We start from the raw sequence: 16,778 nt of genomic DNA, 5'->3' as shown, positions 1-16,778 counted from the left end.
TTCCAAAAATCATTTTCCGAGTAGTTAGGAAGAATTGATGGCAACATAACATTAGTTGTAAGCACTGTAAATATAGGAAATAGGACTAGAGCAACACAAAACCAAAAGTCAGCTTTTAATCAGTGTCAGAGAAACCACACATCTTGAGGAAGTGAGGCTGCTCAAAATACGGTGTATTTCTTATTGCTGTCACTACTACGTCTCGCGGAGAGAGGTGGCTAGTGGTCCTCCCCAACACAGTGGAGATGGCCAGAGCATCTTAGAAGCCAAGACACTAATAACAGTGTAATTTACATTTAAAAACCTGCCATTTCTCCAACACCTGATACGCCAGACGCTTTCACTGGTTATTCTTCGTGAGCTTATATAGACCATCTCCCAGGAGATTTAAATAGGTTTCCATGAGATTTGGACTCCAGACATCAGATGTGGTGGGTTGCTGCTCTGATGACTTACACGTCCGTAGTTTGTAGGCCCAAGTCAGCCTCTGAGAGACAGGCTAGGCTTAGGGATAAAACTCTGAGTTGGCATGGCGTATAATAGGCATTGCTCCCTGCTTCCCTGCCTCTGGCTCAGAGTAATTAGCTAGTACTCATTTGTTAATTTAGCCGTTCTTTTTAAGAGCGGAAGCTCTGTCCACTTGCTATCTCTTCTCCATTATCTGCTTCTGCCAGGAGGCGCACCCTCTTAGTATCATCCAGGCGACTTGTTCTTTAGTTAAGACAACAATCTGTGATCTAGGCTACAGCATTGCTTATTCTTTGGATTAGAACACTGTATCATCAGCCCACCTCCTGCTGGGAGAAGTCCCTTAGAGACCGTACAAAGGACTATTTTTAAGCATCCAACTTTGCTTGTTTGCAGGAGGTCTGCCATGGGAACCCTGAGTCCTGAATTCTAGGAATTGTACCAAGATCTTTTCCATGTTGACTGAGAAATCTGTGCTAAGTGCTTATCTCCCCCATGCTGTTTTGTCTGTACTGAGAAACTATAACTCTCAACTATCAAAGAATGTATTTCAAATCCCGGTGTTGTCCTCTTGTATTAATACTTTTTCATTTATCTGACTCGCTGTCTTACAGTGATTTAACATTTCTTTATCCCCTAGGGAAAAGTTAACCATTGGATGCCACCAGCTGGTTGAGATGGAATGTTCCATGCAGCAGTGCAGTGCCTCTGTCTATATGGAGGCCCAAAGCAGGGGATGGTGTGAAGACACGCTCAACTATAGGACCTAAATGCTGATCTGTAACTTCAAAGGAATTGCATTTGTCTTCAGGAACAAGAGTAGCCTTCAGCCTTTTGAGTCAAACCCAAGAGACTTGTAAAAAAATGCCTCATAGGTGCAAGAAAGTGGTTGCCTATTGCTGAAAATCTCATTGCTGTTCTAAAAAGCCTAAATGCATCCATTGTGGGATAAACTATGGACTCAACTCATTGGAGTTAACAGTACTTCCCTACCTCTACTCCTGACACTGAGCCAGTCTGTCTTAAGGAAAGGAGAGCCATCTTTTTAATCATCTTAGGGCAGGAGCCACTTTGGCATCTGTGGACGGCCTGGGGGCAGGGGATTCCCATCTCTCTCAACCCTAAGCATGGGTCCATGACCAGAGACACTTCCAAACCTCAAGAAAGAATTAGGACACGGCCATGCTCACCCTGCCACACAATGAAATCTTACCCTGGGCTGTTTTATGATCAAACTGTCTTCCCTATAGACCTGATGAACGTAACACATGTCCCTTCCACTTCCACTAAGGTAATGTAAGTAGAATTTTTACTTCAGCTTGTACTTGGGTTTGTCACTTTTCAGTGCATTTCTAATGGGAAGAGCAGGGGAGACCTCTATACTGATTTTTCCCTTAAATGTGAAGGAGCAGGGAATTTATGGGAGTAGGTGGCAGGGAATTCATATTTGCCTCTAGCTAAACCAAGTGTTTAATTGACTTCTTAGTTATAGAGTAAGCTGGAAATCCTTGTTTACTAGAGTATATTATGCTTTTGTTAATACATTAGATTAAATCTAATTTGCTATTCTATGATATTAATTTATTTTTTACAAAACAATAAATTTTATTTTTAGTAAGATTTTGCTTTTTTATTTTACTTCCAAATTGTGTTTCTGAACTATGACAAGGTATGATGATAAAAGCAAACCTTTCCAGTAAAAGAGAATCTACCCAAGATGCTCACAGTCAGTCTCTGCAGGACCCACACTGAGCTGTATGTTTGCATCGGAAGCCGCACCCCTACCTGGGGCTCCAATGACATTGGGGATAGGGATATGAGCCCTGTGGGAGAAGCTTCCAGAGGATCTCCGCTCTCTGCAAAAAACATCCCCTCCACCCTGAAGTTTTTTCAGATCTTTATCCGTCAGCTGCTTCTGGTGGTGGTCCCTCGGTTTTGGTTCTGCTGTTGCCTCCCTCTCCTTTTTCCCTCTTACCTTTTTAACATTGGTTGTGATTTTTAGGAAATTTCTCTCCTGCACACTTTCACAAGTGCATATAGATTTTATCTTAGTTTATGTATCTTTTCCTTTGTAATTTGTCAATTATTTCAAGCTCAAAAATTTTTAAACATTTTACTGATAGGTGAAGATATTTTCCTCTGACTTCCTAGTCTTTTTGTTGTTGTTTTTAGAAACTTTCTTTTAAACATGTTTAGGCTTTATTTCTTTGAAATGTCAGGTTTCTTTGTTGCCTTTTTTTCTAATTGTAACTTTTTTTAATCTAATCTAATCTTAATTTTATACTTTAACTATTATACTGTACTTTTCTGTTATACACTAGTAAAATGCAGTTTAGGGTTCCCTCTCCCTTCCTCTTTCTTTTCTGGATCCCCCCTCTGGATTGAGATAACTCAGTTGACCGAAGGATCATAAACTCTACCTTGCAAAACACATGTTTGTTTTGGTGGAAGGTCCTTGGGAGAGGAACCTAACAGTTCTAAAATCTCCATTCTTCATTATGTATGCCTGTTGGATTTTGGGTAGAAGCCATCTTAAGCATGCCAGTAGGGACAGATGAGGAAAGTCACACAGGGTAAGTGCTTTCTACATAATGCCCTTGGCCTTGCCTTAGTGAGGAGTCTGTAGTAACTTCATGAGGGACATCATGAGGATTATCCCAGCCAAGTTTCTGGCACCATTTTTCACTAGCCTTTTCCAGTTTACTTTCACCAAAGATAATGCACTTCCTGAGAGAATTAGGAGGATCCTTTGGGTGTAGCAACCCCAGCAATTCCAGCTTTCTGGGCCAAAGGAATGCTGGTGTAAAAATTGGGGTGTCGTGCCCTACTGGGATTTTGTTAGTCCCTGTAGTAGGCAATTTGGGACACAGATTAGAACTTCACAGATGGTCAACTTCAGTTTCCTGTTGTGGTCTTTGCCTGTCACCTGAAGGACAAACCTGAAGCTTATTTCCTTTATCTTTTGACCATCACCTTCAGGGAGAACGGAAATCTTTTCACTCTTTCAGGGTCGACCCAGATTTCTTTAGATGGGTGTCTTGATCTACCTGGGATCACTTTGTTCATACTTTCTGACAACTCCCCCTAGCGTGGCATCACTGACTGTATTTGATTTCTCAACATCTTCCACTCTCTGTTAAGTGATGCCACGCCCTTTTCTGGTTTAGACTGAATTGACAGGCTAGTCAGCCTCCCAGTTAATGGTTCTTTGGCTATTTTACCAATAAAACCCACTCTGGTGAAAATAACACGTTATTTGAACTGTTATATGAACAGTTACCAGCTGTGAAAACTATAAGGTGAGGTGGCTCAGTGCCCCTAACTACAAACTTGATGTCAGCGTGTTATTCTTTTAGTTCTAATCTTCCCTTAGCTTTTGCAATTCTACTGTAGTCTGATGGTTATGGGTTAAACTACATTAGCTCGGTCGGGTATATAATCCTTGCAAGGCCAGTTTATTTGACAGATAGAGATCACAAGTAGCGAGAGGCAGGCAGAGAGAGAGAGGAGGAAGCAGGCTCCCCGCCAAGCAGAGAGCCCGATGTGGGGCTCGATCCCAGGACCCCGGGATCATGACCTGAGTGAAAGGCAGAGGCTTTAACCCACTGAGCCACCCAGGCGCCCCCCTAGTCCCCCTTTTAAAGCCTTTTCCTTTAAAGGTTTGATACCTTTTGGGGGGCACCTGGGTGGCTCAAGCAATTCAGCGACTAACTCTTGGTTTCAGCTCAGGTGGTGATTTCAGGGTCCTGGTACTGAGCCCCACATGGGGCATCATGCTCAGCAGAGCCTGCTTGTCCCTCTCCCTCTACTCCTCCTCCTGCATACTAATAAAAACAAGTTTGTTTGTTTGTTTTTAAAGGTTTGGTGCCCCTTTGGTTAAACTAGAGTTTTGAGTTTTGCCAAAACACAACTGCATCATCACCAGCATGATTAAAATACGAATTCCACTGCTCCACAAGACTTCATCCTTTTCATTCCCAAGTAGTATTTCATTACACGGATGCACCAAATTATCCATTCAGCAGTTGGAAGGCTATTTGAGTTGGTGACTGAATAAAGCCGCTTTATCACATACAGGTTTTGGCGTGAACAGGTTCTCATCTCACTTGGGTCAATACCTAGGTAAGTGATTACTGTGTCATAGGGTATTTTGTCGGACACTGCCAGTTTCCCAAAGTGACCTTCTAGTTTTTTTCCCGCCAGCAATTGATCTGCATCCCAACCAGAATTTGATAGTGTTTTAATAGCTGTGTATGTAGTTCTATTCTCTACATTTTCTCAGTTTATGACAGTGTGCATCTTTCATGTGCTTATTGGAATCCATTTATTTATTTTTTAAAGATTTTTATTTGACAGACAGAGATCACAAGTAGACAGAGAGGCAGGCAGAGAGAGAGGGGGAAGCAGGCTCCCTGCTGAGCAGAGAGCCTGATGCGGGGCTCGATCCCAGGACCCTGAGATCATGACCTGAGCCGAAGGCAGAGGCTTTAACCCACTGAGCCACCCAGGCGCCCCTGGAATCCATTTATTTGGCAAAGTGTCTTGTTTAAATCTTTTCCCCATTTACTTTTTGTTGTTGATTCTGGGTACCAGTCATTATCAGGCATTTTCTTTCAAGCCTGGACCTTTAAAGACTCAGTACCACCTGTTTGAGACAAAACACTTGCTTAATGCAGGAGGTACCTACTTCAATTGTATCAATTATAAGATCTAGAGATCTTCTGATTTGGGAGTAGCTTTAATGGATAGCTGGCCCTGCTAATTACTGAACTAGTTACGTTTGGTAGGTGCCTTTCAAACTTTTCATCTGGCAACTCTTACTAACTTGCTGTATATTTCATTCAGCTCATCTTGTGTCATCCCTCATTTCTTTCTTTCCTTCCTCCAAGGTTGGTACTGTGTGTGCCTTTTTCCCAGGCTAAAACTACTCCCTTTGCTCACTTTGAGCAAATGTGTAGCCATCTATTCAGACGTATATCCTTTTTAGATTCTGAAATTCCCACCAGGCATCAACCCGAGACACACTTAGTAACTGAGCTTTTGCTTCTTGCTCTTCTTCAACCCCCAGGAACACATGGAGCTATTAATCATGAAGTTTCAATATTCTGTTGGCCATTGTGCTAGAACTTGTTGCTCAGTGCATCATTTTACGACTGAGAACACATTCTGGTTTCACTATGAAAGAAACTAGTGCTTCAGAGAATTCCTTGTTAACCTACTGATGCTTCCTATTTCTTGATTTAAAAAAAAAAAAAAGATTTAAAAAAAGTGACATGTAACACTGTGTTAAGTTTAAGGTGTATAGCTTACTTTGATGCATTTATATACTGCAACATGACTGCCATGGAGTGATACTTACCACATTACATATTATAGCATAACATTATCTGTACTCATCATACTGCACATTAGATCTCAGGTTTATTTATTACTCATTACAAGTCTGTACCCTTACACACCATCACTCTTCTCCAACCCCCCCACCCCAATCCTCTGGTAACCACCATTTTACTACATACATTGATGTTTCCTTGCTTTTCCCTTTTTCTTTATGTTTTTTTTTTTAATCACCCAGTTAATACATCTATAGTCCTTTAATGAAAGACTCTTCAAATCCTTTTTTAGAATCAAGTAGGATACAAATAAATGACTATTATTATAAAGACAAAATTTTTTATGATCTCGTATTCTTCCAAAGGCAACGCTAAAGTTGCAGAAATATCCTCCAGGGACTCTTTCTCTGTTACTTACTTACGTTTTAAGAATTTTAAGATCTGGAGAAATCACAGGGTACACACCTAGAGTATTAAGCAAGGACTGTAGGACTGTATCAAACTTCCAGATCCAGTTTTTCCCTCTAAAACAGAAGGAATTCTATTTTTAAAACTTTAACATATAATGTATTATTTGTTTCAGGGGTACAGGTCTGTGAATCAAGTCTTACACAATTCACAGCACTCTAAAAAGATAAGGAATTCTAAAACATGTTGAAAGAGAAAGCATGTAAGACGTACTAGAAGCCAAAAATCAAAACCCTACCTTGAATGTCACAATAAAATTCATGTGTGAGTATAACAAATTAATTCAAGCAGGTATTTTATAGTTTTGCTACTGTTTTAGTCATCTAGTACGTTTTAGGCATTTTCATAACTGATCACAGGGTAGTTATTACCAAGGTTATTTCTAAACTACCCCAAAACCCATACTGATGGTAAAAACATTTTTTTAATTATGTTGAGGCTATGCCATATTTTCTCCTTCCCTCTAGAAAAACATTACCTTTTAGATGGAAATAAATATAAACAAATGGTCAATGAGCACTCCCCTACCCCCCCCTTTATGGGAGCTTCTAACATACTTAAAAAACATACTTTTAACCACCAAACTACCTGTTTGGCATCAATAATATAGAAAAAGTCTGACCCAGAGTATTCACACCCATTATTTGCTTAATGCTACTTAGGAAATAAGAAGTAATTTCAAATATTTCACTACTGAATCCCCAACTAATATTTTATTTCCTTGGGCTAAATAGAACATATACAGATCCATTTAAAAAAATAGTCATCCTATGAGGCAAATTCAAATCTGCAAACCTACTTTTAATCCAGAACCAAACCAGCAATAAATAAAGTCATCGACTACATAGCCACCAGGTGAGCTTTCTTGATGGTGCTTTGTGGAATAAATGAAAGAAGGTGTCTAAGTACCAGTGGAACAATTTTCTTTCTAACCTAAGTTAGCCACTGGTCGTCATCTTGTCCTAGTTGGCTCATTAGATTCTTACATGTTTGTCTTCTCTGAGAAAAAAATCTTACCATAGTTCTATTTCAGACATGGCAGGTGACTGTTTTCCCAAATACCTTAAGCTCATCATTACTGGGAAAAAAACTGTCCCCCAAACTTTTAAGTTATGAATGAGTACACAAACAACACTTGGATATTAATTCCATGGTGCAAGGATTTCCTGCAAAGTACCTTTAATATGTTTGCATTGGCAGCAAGCATTAGGATGTGCTAATTTTGGCACCATAAGTTATATGTGTAGCACTACACATTCCATAAAGTCACCCCAACCAGTATTTATCCATATGAAGAGAAAAACTGAGCAAAAACATAGTCCTGATAAAGGCTGCATTCATAAACCCAATACAGTTTTAATTTTTTTCACAATCGAGGGCGCTATTTAGGATTGTTAATGATAAATAAAGACAGGAATTATTTAGAAAATAAAGTACTTCACCGTTCTTTACTGTTATATATTAAGTGTCTTGCTATATAAAATATACCCTCAAGAAGTCAGAATACTTGAAATCAGTGTTTCAAATAAAAATCACAGCTACGTTACTATTCATTAACTCCATTCAAATAAACTATTGGTACTGCAGTCTCTTAAAAAAAAAAAAAAAAAGCTGAGGCAAAAGCTTAGACGTTTGCATTCTGGGCATACAAAAGAAACACCTTACTCTGCATCCTTTAAGACTGCCACTCTGCTTCAGTTATTTGAATCTGCCCTATCTTCAATAGGTAAAGCCCTGTGCTGAGAATATAAAAAGTTAAGTTATAAAAAGGCAATCATAAAAGATTAAATCTTGGTAGGCATGTCAGCTTTCTTTTAATAAAAACAAAAATAGTCATTGTCATCTAGTTAAATAAGTCTCTTTTGTATAGAGTGTTCCAGTTATTGAAAAAGGGCCCTTTAAAAAACCCAACTGTCTAGATCTTAAACCCTACCCCCTTGCCCCATTATACATGTTTGAGGGAAGAGTCATTTAATGTGCAAATTGGCAAAAACAAATGTGGAGGAGGGGACTTCTTGAAATGACATGCCTGATCAAGTCTTGGTTTATTCTTTTACAATATTAACTTCCAAAAAGTAAAATAACCAAAGTAGTCCTAAAAATACACAAAACAGACCTTCATCTTTGCATTCCTTTCCCAATAAACACAAAATGTACAGCATGTTTAATAATATGCAATATGCAAAAGCTTTGTGTTGCTGTCAGCAACATCTATTACCCACCCACCCTCCTTATTCACAAGTGTACCTCTACTAAACACAATTACATCACTAAGCCTGTTAGTTTGAAAGGGTCTTAAATTCGTTAAAACTGGAAAATCTTCGTATAGGGGCTCCACTCATTTGATTCAAGGTTGTAGACTTCCACCGTATTCAGAAATTCATTGCCATCAAATCCACCCACTGCGTAAATGGTGCTCCCTACAGTCGCAATCCCAGCGTTGCTCCTTGGTGAAGTCATGTTTCGCATCATCTTCCATTCATTTCTCGTTGGGTCGTACATCTCTACACAACTGATGGCATGAGAACCATCAAAGCCACCACCTACAAACAATTTTCCTAAAAGAGAAAGGAAACAAGGTAAATCTAAAGAGAGTAAGAAAAAAAAAGCCTACTTAATTATTTTTTGCTAAAATCAGTGGTTCTTAGTAGAAATGCCTGCTCATTCTGTAGAAAGTACTCATTAACTGCCTCACTAATGTGGCAAACGCTCTCTAGGAGCTGTGGATACAAATGCAACAAAATTGGTAAAAACCCATTCATACCTGGAACTCAGGTAATTTAAAAGGAGAGGGGTAGCATCTAACTGAAGTTAATTCCCATAATTCTTTGTGGTAGCTACTATTACTGCCATTTCACAGATGAAATGAGGCACAAAGAAGGTGGATAATTCACCCTAAAAAGGCAGCTAATTAGTGGCAAGCCAGAGTAGTTTTGTGCACTCGAAATTTTGTATTAGTCTAGTGCCTAAGAAATGAGATTCAAAACTTACAGAAAAGCAGATTTCAGATAACAACATTTTCTTGAGCTTTCCAGCTATATAAAATTACTTTGGCACAAAAACTTCTTGGAAACAGACCAGAAGTTATCACTTATTTTCAAATATATATGCAGAACAGTTAGTAAGTTATTTTCAAACAGATAAAATTTTAGCATTAAATACTGTGTAACTTAAAAAAATTGTTATTTTCTCATCTGTCACTTAACCTATCTGCATCTATGTATTTATATAAGAACTGACAAGGCTGGGGGTCGGGTGGCCTGCAGGCTATGGTCCAGTAGGCTACTTGCTGGCATGTCTACACATCTGTGCTTTCAGCAGTTGAGCCACAAGCTTAACTAAGATTCTGCTTTATTCCCAAGACAAGGCTAACTAAACTCATAATTACATAATTAAACATGTAACTCAATAAAATGGATGTGAAAAGAAAGCTGTTTCTATATAAAACCAAGTTTAATGCTTTCAAAAGACCTGTTAAAATGGTCTTAAGTATTGCTTCCAATTAGAGAGTAGACAATTAGAAAAGACTAATCTAGATGGTCGGTATTTATTTTTGCTTTGCAAATCAAGTTCTTTGAATTCTTGCTCTAAAGGAACTAACTCCAAGATGATACACTTTGCATATGGTTTATGGAACGAAAGGACTTAGAACTTCATTCAGTGAACTCATCAAAAGATGATAGTGTGTTGATATATTTATATTATTAAGAACTGAGTCTCTATTAGAAAAGACTTCTAAAAAACAAACAATCCCTATCGCATTGGCAAAGATGGCTGCTTCTGAGTTCTACTTACACAAGTATATAGTCATCACTGACATTCTTCCAATTTTACAAGAAACTGTTGTCACTCCCTATTCCTCACTTTTCCAAATCCCAACACTCACCATCAAGAACAGCTACGCCAGCTCCTCGCCTAGCCACATTCATGGGTGCAATTAAAGTCCAGGTGTTATTTTCAGGATTGTAACGTTCTACTGTGTTCAGGCAATTCCAAGACTCTGCACCTCCAATTATGTACAAAAACCCACCAAGCTCACAGACTGCAGCCTGGTGTCTACCTATAAAATCAAGTTGAGCCAAAATTATTACTTTATCTCCCAAAACTGTAAGTCGTACACTACATATACTGTTGATTCAGAAGTTAAAACACACACACACACACACACACACACACACCCCAAAAAACCAAAAAAACAGGACACACAAAAAATCAACTCACGAATGTTAAGAGGAGCACAGCTTGTCCATGACTTTGTTACAGGATCAAATACATCACAGTTTTTCAGTCCTTTTTGACCATATGGATCAGAGCCACCAACGATGTATAATTTCCCATTCAGAGCACATACTCCTATGTGAATATAAAATAAGGTTATATATTGGTAATTTAATTATCATATTTGAATACTGAATATCCCAGAAGAAAAGTAATTTTACCTGCATTACAACGGTTAGTTCTCAATTCTGGAACAGGAGTCCAGTCATCTATGCTTGGATCATACATCTCTCCACAACTCAGGTCATCTGAGTGGCCATTCGATCCACCTACCACATAGAGTTGGCCCTGCACCAAAAGTGAGAGATCAGAATTTCTGCCATTCTGAAGTATGAGGAACAGCTGAATACGGATTACTTCTTCTTGCAACACAATGCACTTACCATGAGTACAGCCATTTGAAATCGAGCCCTTGGTGTTCTCATGGGAGCAAGAAAGGACCAGTGATCTGTATGTGGATCATAGCATTCGACTGTTCGAAGACACTCCTCTCTGTTATAGCCACCTGGTAAAAGAATCATCAAGATTTATATGTAAGATATTAAACTGGACCAGAGTTCCTGGCCTAGAAGGATTTAAGTAATCTGCACAATGAGAAAAGGAATTTTATCCATAAACTTAGTGAGGCCCCATTAGTTGATGTTTTAACAACATTTATCAGTATGAGTAAATTGCTTAGTCTTGCTTTGAAAATAAGGACAATAATTCAGCTACGTTATAGTTTAAGAATTAGAAACACAACTACGCACGACTACAAATAAAGTTCTGAACTAACTCACACCCTGACACTTTTTATTTCTTGGTCTTTTTAAAATGTGGGAAAGTAGAATGTCAAGGAAGAAGCCATGTATCAAACCCTGTCTTCCAAACTTCACATGCCACAAGCAAGCGCAAATGTCCACTTAAGAGGCTTAGGCAGTTGAAAGTTTTCAGTAAGAAAACACTCATCCTTCTGTTCTTACCTGCTGCTATAAGCTTGCCATTCATCTCTGCTGTCCCCAGACCAGACCGTGCATACTGCATGGGAGACATGGGCTTTTCTATTAGTTCATCTGGTTGCATCTCAAAGCTTAAACTTTTAATTAGTTTTGGAGTACTCGTTGGTGAGCTCTGTGGGCTGTTCCGCCCATGAAGGAAAATTACACAGAATATACCATCCAGCACAGCCAGGCACAAGTAAGTGTTATCTGTAAGCACAAAAGTTCTATGTTTAAGATGCAGTTATTGTTACTTTTGGTTTCCTGCGTGATCCTGAATTGGACTCCAGATTCCAGCACAGAATGATCTGCTATTGTTTTCCAAATTTAGTTGCTTCTGAGTTTTTTTCTCCACAGTCACTTTCAAAGTTATTAAATCGTTCCACTCAACACTCCTTCTTTAAAAATAAGTAATTCAAAGACAATCTGACAAGCGTAATACACTTACTTGAAGTCTTTTCCGAAGCAACGATTTTCCATTCATGCTTAGGGCTTTGTACTGTAGCATTTGGAGAAGAGAGACATCCAGTGGAACTGCTACTTATCGGCTTATGGCCATTCTCACGTGGTGGCTTTTTCTGCAAAATCAAAAGGTAGCTACAGAAACCTAGCCAAAGACCATACCTGGTGTACCTTTGTTCCTGAGCTATTTTCCACAACACTGAAAAAAACAAGTGTCTTTCACCTATGTACGACGTTTATAGCATACCTAAATTTAAGACAAACCAACACTTTCCAACTGACACAAATTACTGGCATACGTCCATCTCCACTTGTAATGAAACAACTGTAACTACACAAATAGCCTGGCCAGGAAAAGCTCAATTTAAGAAATTAAAAAAAACACTGTAGATCAAATATCAGAATACCTCAATGGGGGTGGGGGGGGTGGGACGGGAAGGAACCCCCCTTCATAATCTACATAAGCTCACATACTCTTTATACTAAGTGTAGAATCATATTTCAAAAGAGATTATTAATTTAAAAGGGTATGAATTATCTGGAATAATACATTTAACCCACTGTCTCCAAGAAATTATCGAATGTAATTAAATCATATGTACTCTGATATCCTTCATACAATGCCAGCAAAAAAGTGAGCAGACATTTATCCAATCCAGTCCCTCTGAGAAGTACTTCTCAGGACCACCTTACAGATATTAGAGTGCTTTTCTAGACAAATCAAACTACATTAAACCACAGAAATAAAAAACAGAAACCAGAAATGAAACAGTACTTCTAAAAGAAGCAAACATTCACAAAAGTAGGATACACAGGAACACTAATGGGCAAGGCTACAAATTTTCCCAAATAACTTTAAGAGAATCACATTGTGTTGTTGTGTTTGAGCTCCCTTTGAGGTTTTCTTCCAATAACATTAGCCCTTGACTTTGAAAGGATATGATCGTGTGGAATCAGAGGAGTCAAAGACCCCTTCCGCGGAACTTCCAATGAACAGGTACCACCCTCACTACCTGATCAAGCCTGCTTATCCACTTACTTTGGTCCCCAGGGCCAGAGCCACACGGGTGGGTAAGATTTACAGTAGAAATTTGTTTCTTGTGGAAGCAAAAAGCCAAGTCACAACTCCGAGGAAAAGATTTTTGTAGCTACATGAAGCTGTGAAGTTTGGTCTGGGCCATTCAACAAGTGTGGTTACAGCGTATATAGGCTATTTTGAGAACAGGTAGAGCATGTACGGTTGTCGGTTACCATTAAGTTCTACTTAGACATTTACTATATACCTAGGTATTATTAGGAACTTTATTCACATCATCTCTTTTGAGCCAGTTAAGGGCAGTACTGCCAATCCATTAATACTCAGAGAAGATATGCATTGCCTAATGCAATACAACTAAAAGAAAGATTAGAAATTCTGAGTATAAAGCCACTCTTTTTATACTCTGACAGACTTGTGTCTTCTGCTACTAGAATTACAAGGTACATAAAACCCCATCCCAACCTGTGGGAAGAAGGGATCCAAAGTATCACAAATTGATAATGCTTACATTAAGAGCTTTTATGGGAGTAAGAAAACTGTTCTAACACATGGACTATAATTGAGAAAAAAAATCAATGTAAAAGAAAAGCAGGGTAACAGCAAAGGCTTTTTTTTTTTTTTTTTTTTTTTTAAACAAGTTATACAGAAGTGCTGGATAACTCCTTTATATTCCTTCTGGAACATTTCCAAACCCATCCTTCCCTCTCCTTTATCTTCAAACTTTCTTGTATCAACTCTCACCCAGCCACCCACTGGCTCTGCTTTCTTTGCCTCTGGCTCACCAGAGGGTTATCTCTGAGGGTGGCAGTTTCTTTTTCAACCATTATTACTTCTCAAGCTAACGGATTCTTGATCTTAATACTGTTTGGAACTTATATCCACTAAAAATTACCAAGTGGCCTCCCACAATTAATGCAGAAGAGATGGTATCTATAACCTTCTTTTACATGACCTCCCAAAGAATGATTTGACTCAATTAATAATTTATTATCCTCCTTCAAAATTATCTCCACCTATGTTAGCTGGCTTTTACCATATTTTGATTTTCTAATTTCTTCCTTCCTTTCTAATGGCTTCTCGTCAAACTCTTTTCCTATTCCTCAAGCCTAACGTGTCACCTCATCCTGTTTAACTTCGTGATCTTTATATCCAGGGAACCACCTTCTAATGAGTCACATATGTCAGAATTCCGTTTTCTCAAATTCTCCCTTTTCCTTTTGCTTAATTTTCTTATTCTAAATGATCACTAAGGACTCATTCAACCTTTGAAACTATAAATGTCTAGAGTCCACGATTCCTCCTCCATGCCCTTAAATCAAGCCCTTGTCATTTTTTTAAAAAATGACTTCTTGTAATAGGCTGTGAATTGGTCTTACAAGCTTTACCCTCTGTGCTTGGATCATAAAAACTGAAGGGTTTAATGCCATCCTTTACAGGAGTAAGAAAAACAAAAGGAAATAAGCACAGATCAGCTGGAGTCCCATGACCTAGAGACTGCCCATCTGATAGTTAACCACGTCTAAAATATGACTAATGTATAGATTTTTGCTCTACAGAAGTACAGTAATTTAACCAATCCCCCTATGTAACCGACATACCTCCCTCTGTATGCTATGCAAACTCTTCTCAATCCTAGGGCTGCTCAAATGTTGCTTCCTCTGTAAAATTTCCCTAGTTTCTCTCCTGTTCTACCATGCCCTCCCCTGTATGCCTTTTGTAGATACCTCCTGTAAGAGTGTACCATTTCAGTCTACTGCTGTAAGGTCTTACAAGCAGAAACTATCCTTCATACACGTTAACATCATGGCCTGCCACTTATCGGGCATGCAAACTTTAATTGTTGAAAGTATAACTTAAAAAAATACATCTTTAGAGTCACGAGGAAAAATATTCTAAATGTTCACAATGCACAACTACAAATAAAGTTCTCAACTAACACCCTGACACTTTTGTGAAAATAAAGATATTTGGTGACTACTGCCACAGAATAACTGAGAACTTCACCGGTCATGTTTTTTTAATTTCACTTTCTATTAAAGAAAACCACTCCTTAAAACTGGGTTAACTCAGCCTATTCTACAGTTAATGCCTCACAAATACAATGTTTAGCTGAAGGCCAAAAAAAAAAAGAATGCATACTACATGACCATTTATGTCCACTCTAAACACAGGCAAAGTAGTCTGTTGTTTCAGAAGTTAGAATAATGGTTTCACCTGGGGGGTTGTGAAGGGAGGTGACTGGGAAGGAATAAGAGGTTTCCAGGAAACAGAAATCTCTTCTCGACCCAAGTAGTGTTTAAATTAGTGGGTTCACTATTTGACATTTATGATTTGTGTACTTTAAATTATCTGTCTCTAGACTAAAGAAGTTTATACCTAAGATTAAAAAAAAAAAAAAAAAATGGAACAGAACAAAACAAAAAAAAAACCCCAGGGTCTACCAACACTCATTCCTGTTGCAAACTATTTTTTTGTAATCTAACCCAAAAAATCAATTTCTACTTTCTTTCATCTTATCGGCCTTTCTTACTACCTGTAAAACCTAAGTCATTGAGAAAAAAATCTAAATGTGTTGAATTCATTTCTTTTTATGTGCCCAAAACAGTAGTAACTGTTAAGAAAGATAGGCTTGTTTTGTCCCAAAAATGTTTCTGTTCAGTTATACCAAGGAAACTCTTCCACTTTCCTTTATTAAAGGAAAATTCAGGATGCTACAAAATGCTCTCATCACATTTTAACCTGAGGTTACCTCAGATGTGCAATGTGTACCTGCACAAACTGAATGTGGTCATCATCACTGCCAAACACCTCAGCCTGTCCATCTAGTAGGTTGCCATCAAGCAGCTTGTGATCAGCTGAGTAGTACAAGGTTTGAACCTGCAAAACAGCAACAGAACACCCATGTGGCTACTGTCTCCATGGCTACTCCACTAGTATGCAGCTCACACAAACGCCTCAAGGTAACCTCCAGTGTGCTTCCTGAACTTGACATCTTGCTCTGGCAGGATCCCGAAGTAAAGAAAATACAGGTCATGGTTGTAAAAATTTAAAAAAAAAACAAAAACCAAATACAGAATCTTCTAAATACTGGCCGAAGAGTCCTTGGCTTGATTGGCTTGAAAGAAATCTTCATTTTCTCATAGCTTCTATTATATAGCATTAAGAAAAAAAGCACTATTACAATATATAGAGGCTCTTAAAGAATATACATATTTACAATAAAATATGGAATATGGTTTACACCTCTGAAGTGGTCTGATTTGCATTAACATATTTCTGTCCTGCAGGCAATTTCAAGAAAAACAGATAAAAAGCAAATGCAAAATGCAAACAAGCTGTAGAGACAGAGATAACTCCCTTAGCAGATGCAAACACGTGGTTAATGCACCTGATTTTCAAGTGGGAGAGGATATAAAGCTTAGGGATCACCTGTTAGCCTTCTTAGAACATAATGATAACAGTATGTTTCGAGGCCTAACAGATCTGGTAAGCCTTGAGTGAGCCTGAAAGGCTTCAGTGGAATGACAGATGCAGGGCCACTCTACTGCTCCGTCGGCGTATGTTTAATTCCCACCATTTCTCCATCAAATCTTTCTCGTGTTATTTTTGAAAAGTAGCCCAAGGTAAGTGAGTGACTATATGTATGAACAACACCATTGAAAAACACAAAGCTTTAAAGAGAGAATCCTGTAAAGGAGTAAACACCATTAAATCATCATCGCTCTCTGCCCACAGCGGATTTTTCTTAGGAGA

General features: G+C 38.5%; 2 protein-coding genes across 5 annotated transcripts in view; one reads left to right on the top strand and one right to left on the bottom strand.

Moving 5' to 3' along the window:
- SWT1 (SWT1 RNA endoribonuclease homolog) overlaps positions 1 to 2,069 on the top strand; it is a 105,700-nt gene extending 103,631 nt beyond the window's left edge. For all 3 annotated transcript variants that reach the window (XM_045982791.1, XM_045982792.1, XM_045982793.1), the window contains exon 19: positions 1,109 to 2,069. In XM_045982791.1, coding sequence (XP_045838747.1) covers positions 1,109 to 1,238 — 130 coding nt within the window. In that variant the 3' untranslated portion in view covers positions 1,239 to 2,069. The remainder of the gene's footprint in view (positions 1 to 1,108) is intronic.
- A 3,801-nt stretch (positions 2,070 to 5,870) lies between these two features.
- Positions 5,871 to 16,778, bottom strand: part of LOC123928329 (influenza virus NS1A binding protein) — a 28,792-nt gene continuing 17,884 nt past the window's right edge. For both annotated transcript variants that reach the window (XM_045983451.1, XM_045983450.1), the window contains exons 8-15: positions 15,795 to 15,902; positions 11,973 to 12,102; positions 11,510 to 11,734; positions 10,931 to 11,052; positions 10,709 to 10,835; positions 10,491 to 10,622; positions 10,156 to 10,329; positions 5,871 to 8,827 (exon numbers count right to left, since the gene is read on the bottom strand). In XM_045983451.1, coding sequence (XP_045839407.1) covers positions 8,574 to 8,827; positions 10,156 to 10,329; positions 10,491 to 10,622; positions 10,709 to 10,835; positions 10,931 to 11,052; positions 11,510 to 11,734; positions 11,973 to 12,102; positions 15,795 to 15,902 — 1,272 coding nt within the window. In that variant the 3' untranslated portion in view covers positions 5,871 to 8,573. The remainder of the gene's footprint in view (positions 8,828 to 10,155; positions 10,330 to 10,490; positions 10,623 to 10,708; positions 10,836 to 10,930; positions 11,053 to 11,509; positions 11,735 to 11,972; positions 12,103 to 15,794; positions 15,903 to 16,778) is intronic.

The sequence above is a fragment of the Meles meles genome, chromosome 17 (genome assembly GCF_922984935.1).
Source record: "Meles meles chromosome 17, mMelMel3.1 paternal haplotype, whole genome shotgun sequence".
In the NCBI taxonomy this organism is placed as follows: domain Eukaryota; kingdom Metazoa; phylum Chordata; class Mammalia; order Carnivora; family Mustelidae; genus Meles; species Meles meles.
The sequence above is the reverse complement of the archived record's forward strand: the minus strand, read 5'-3'. Positions and strand labels throughout refer to the sequence as shown.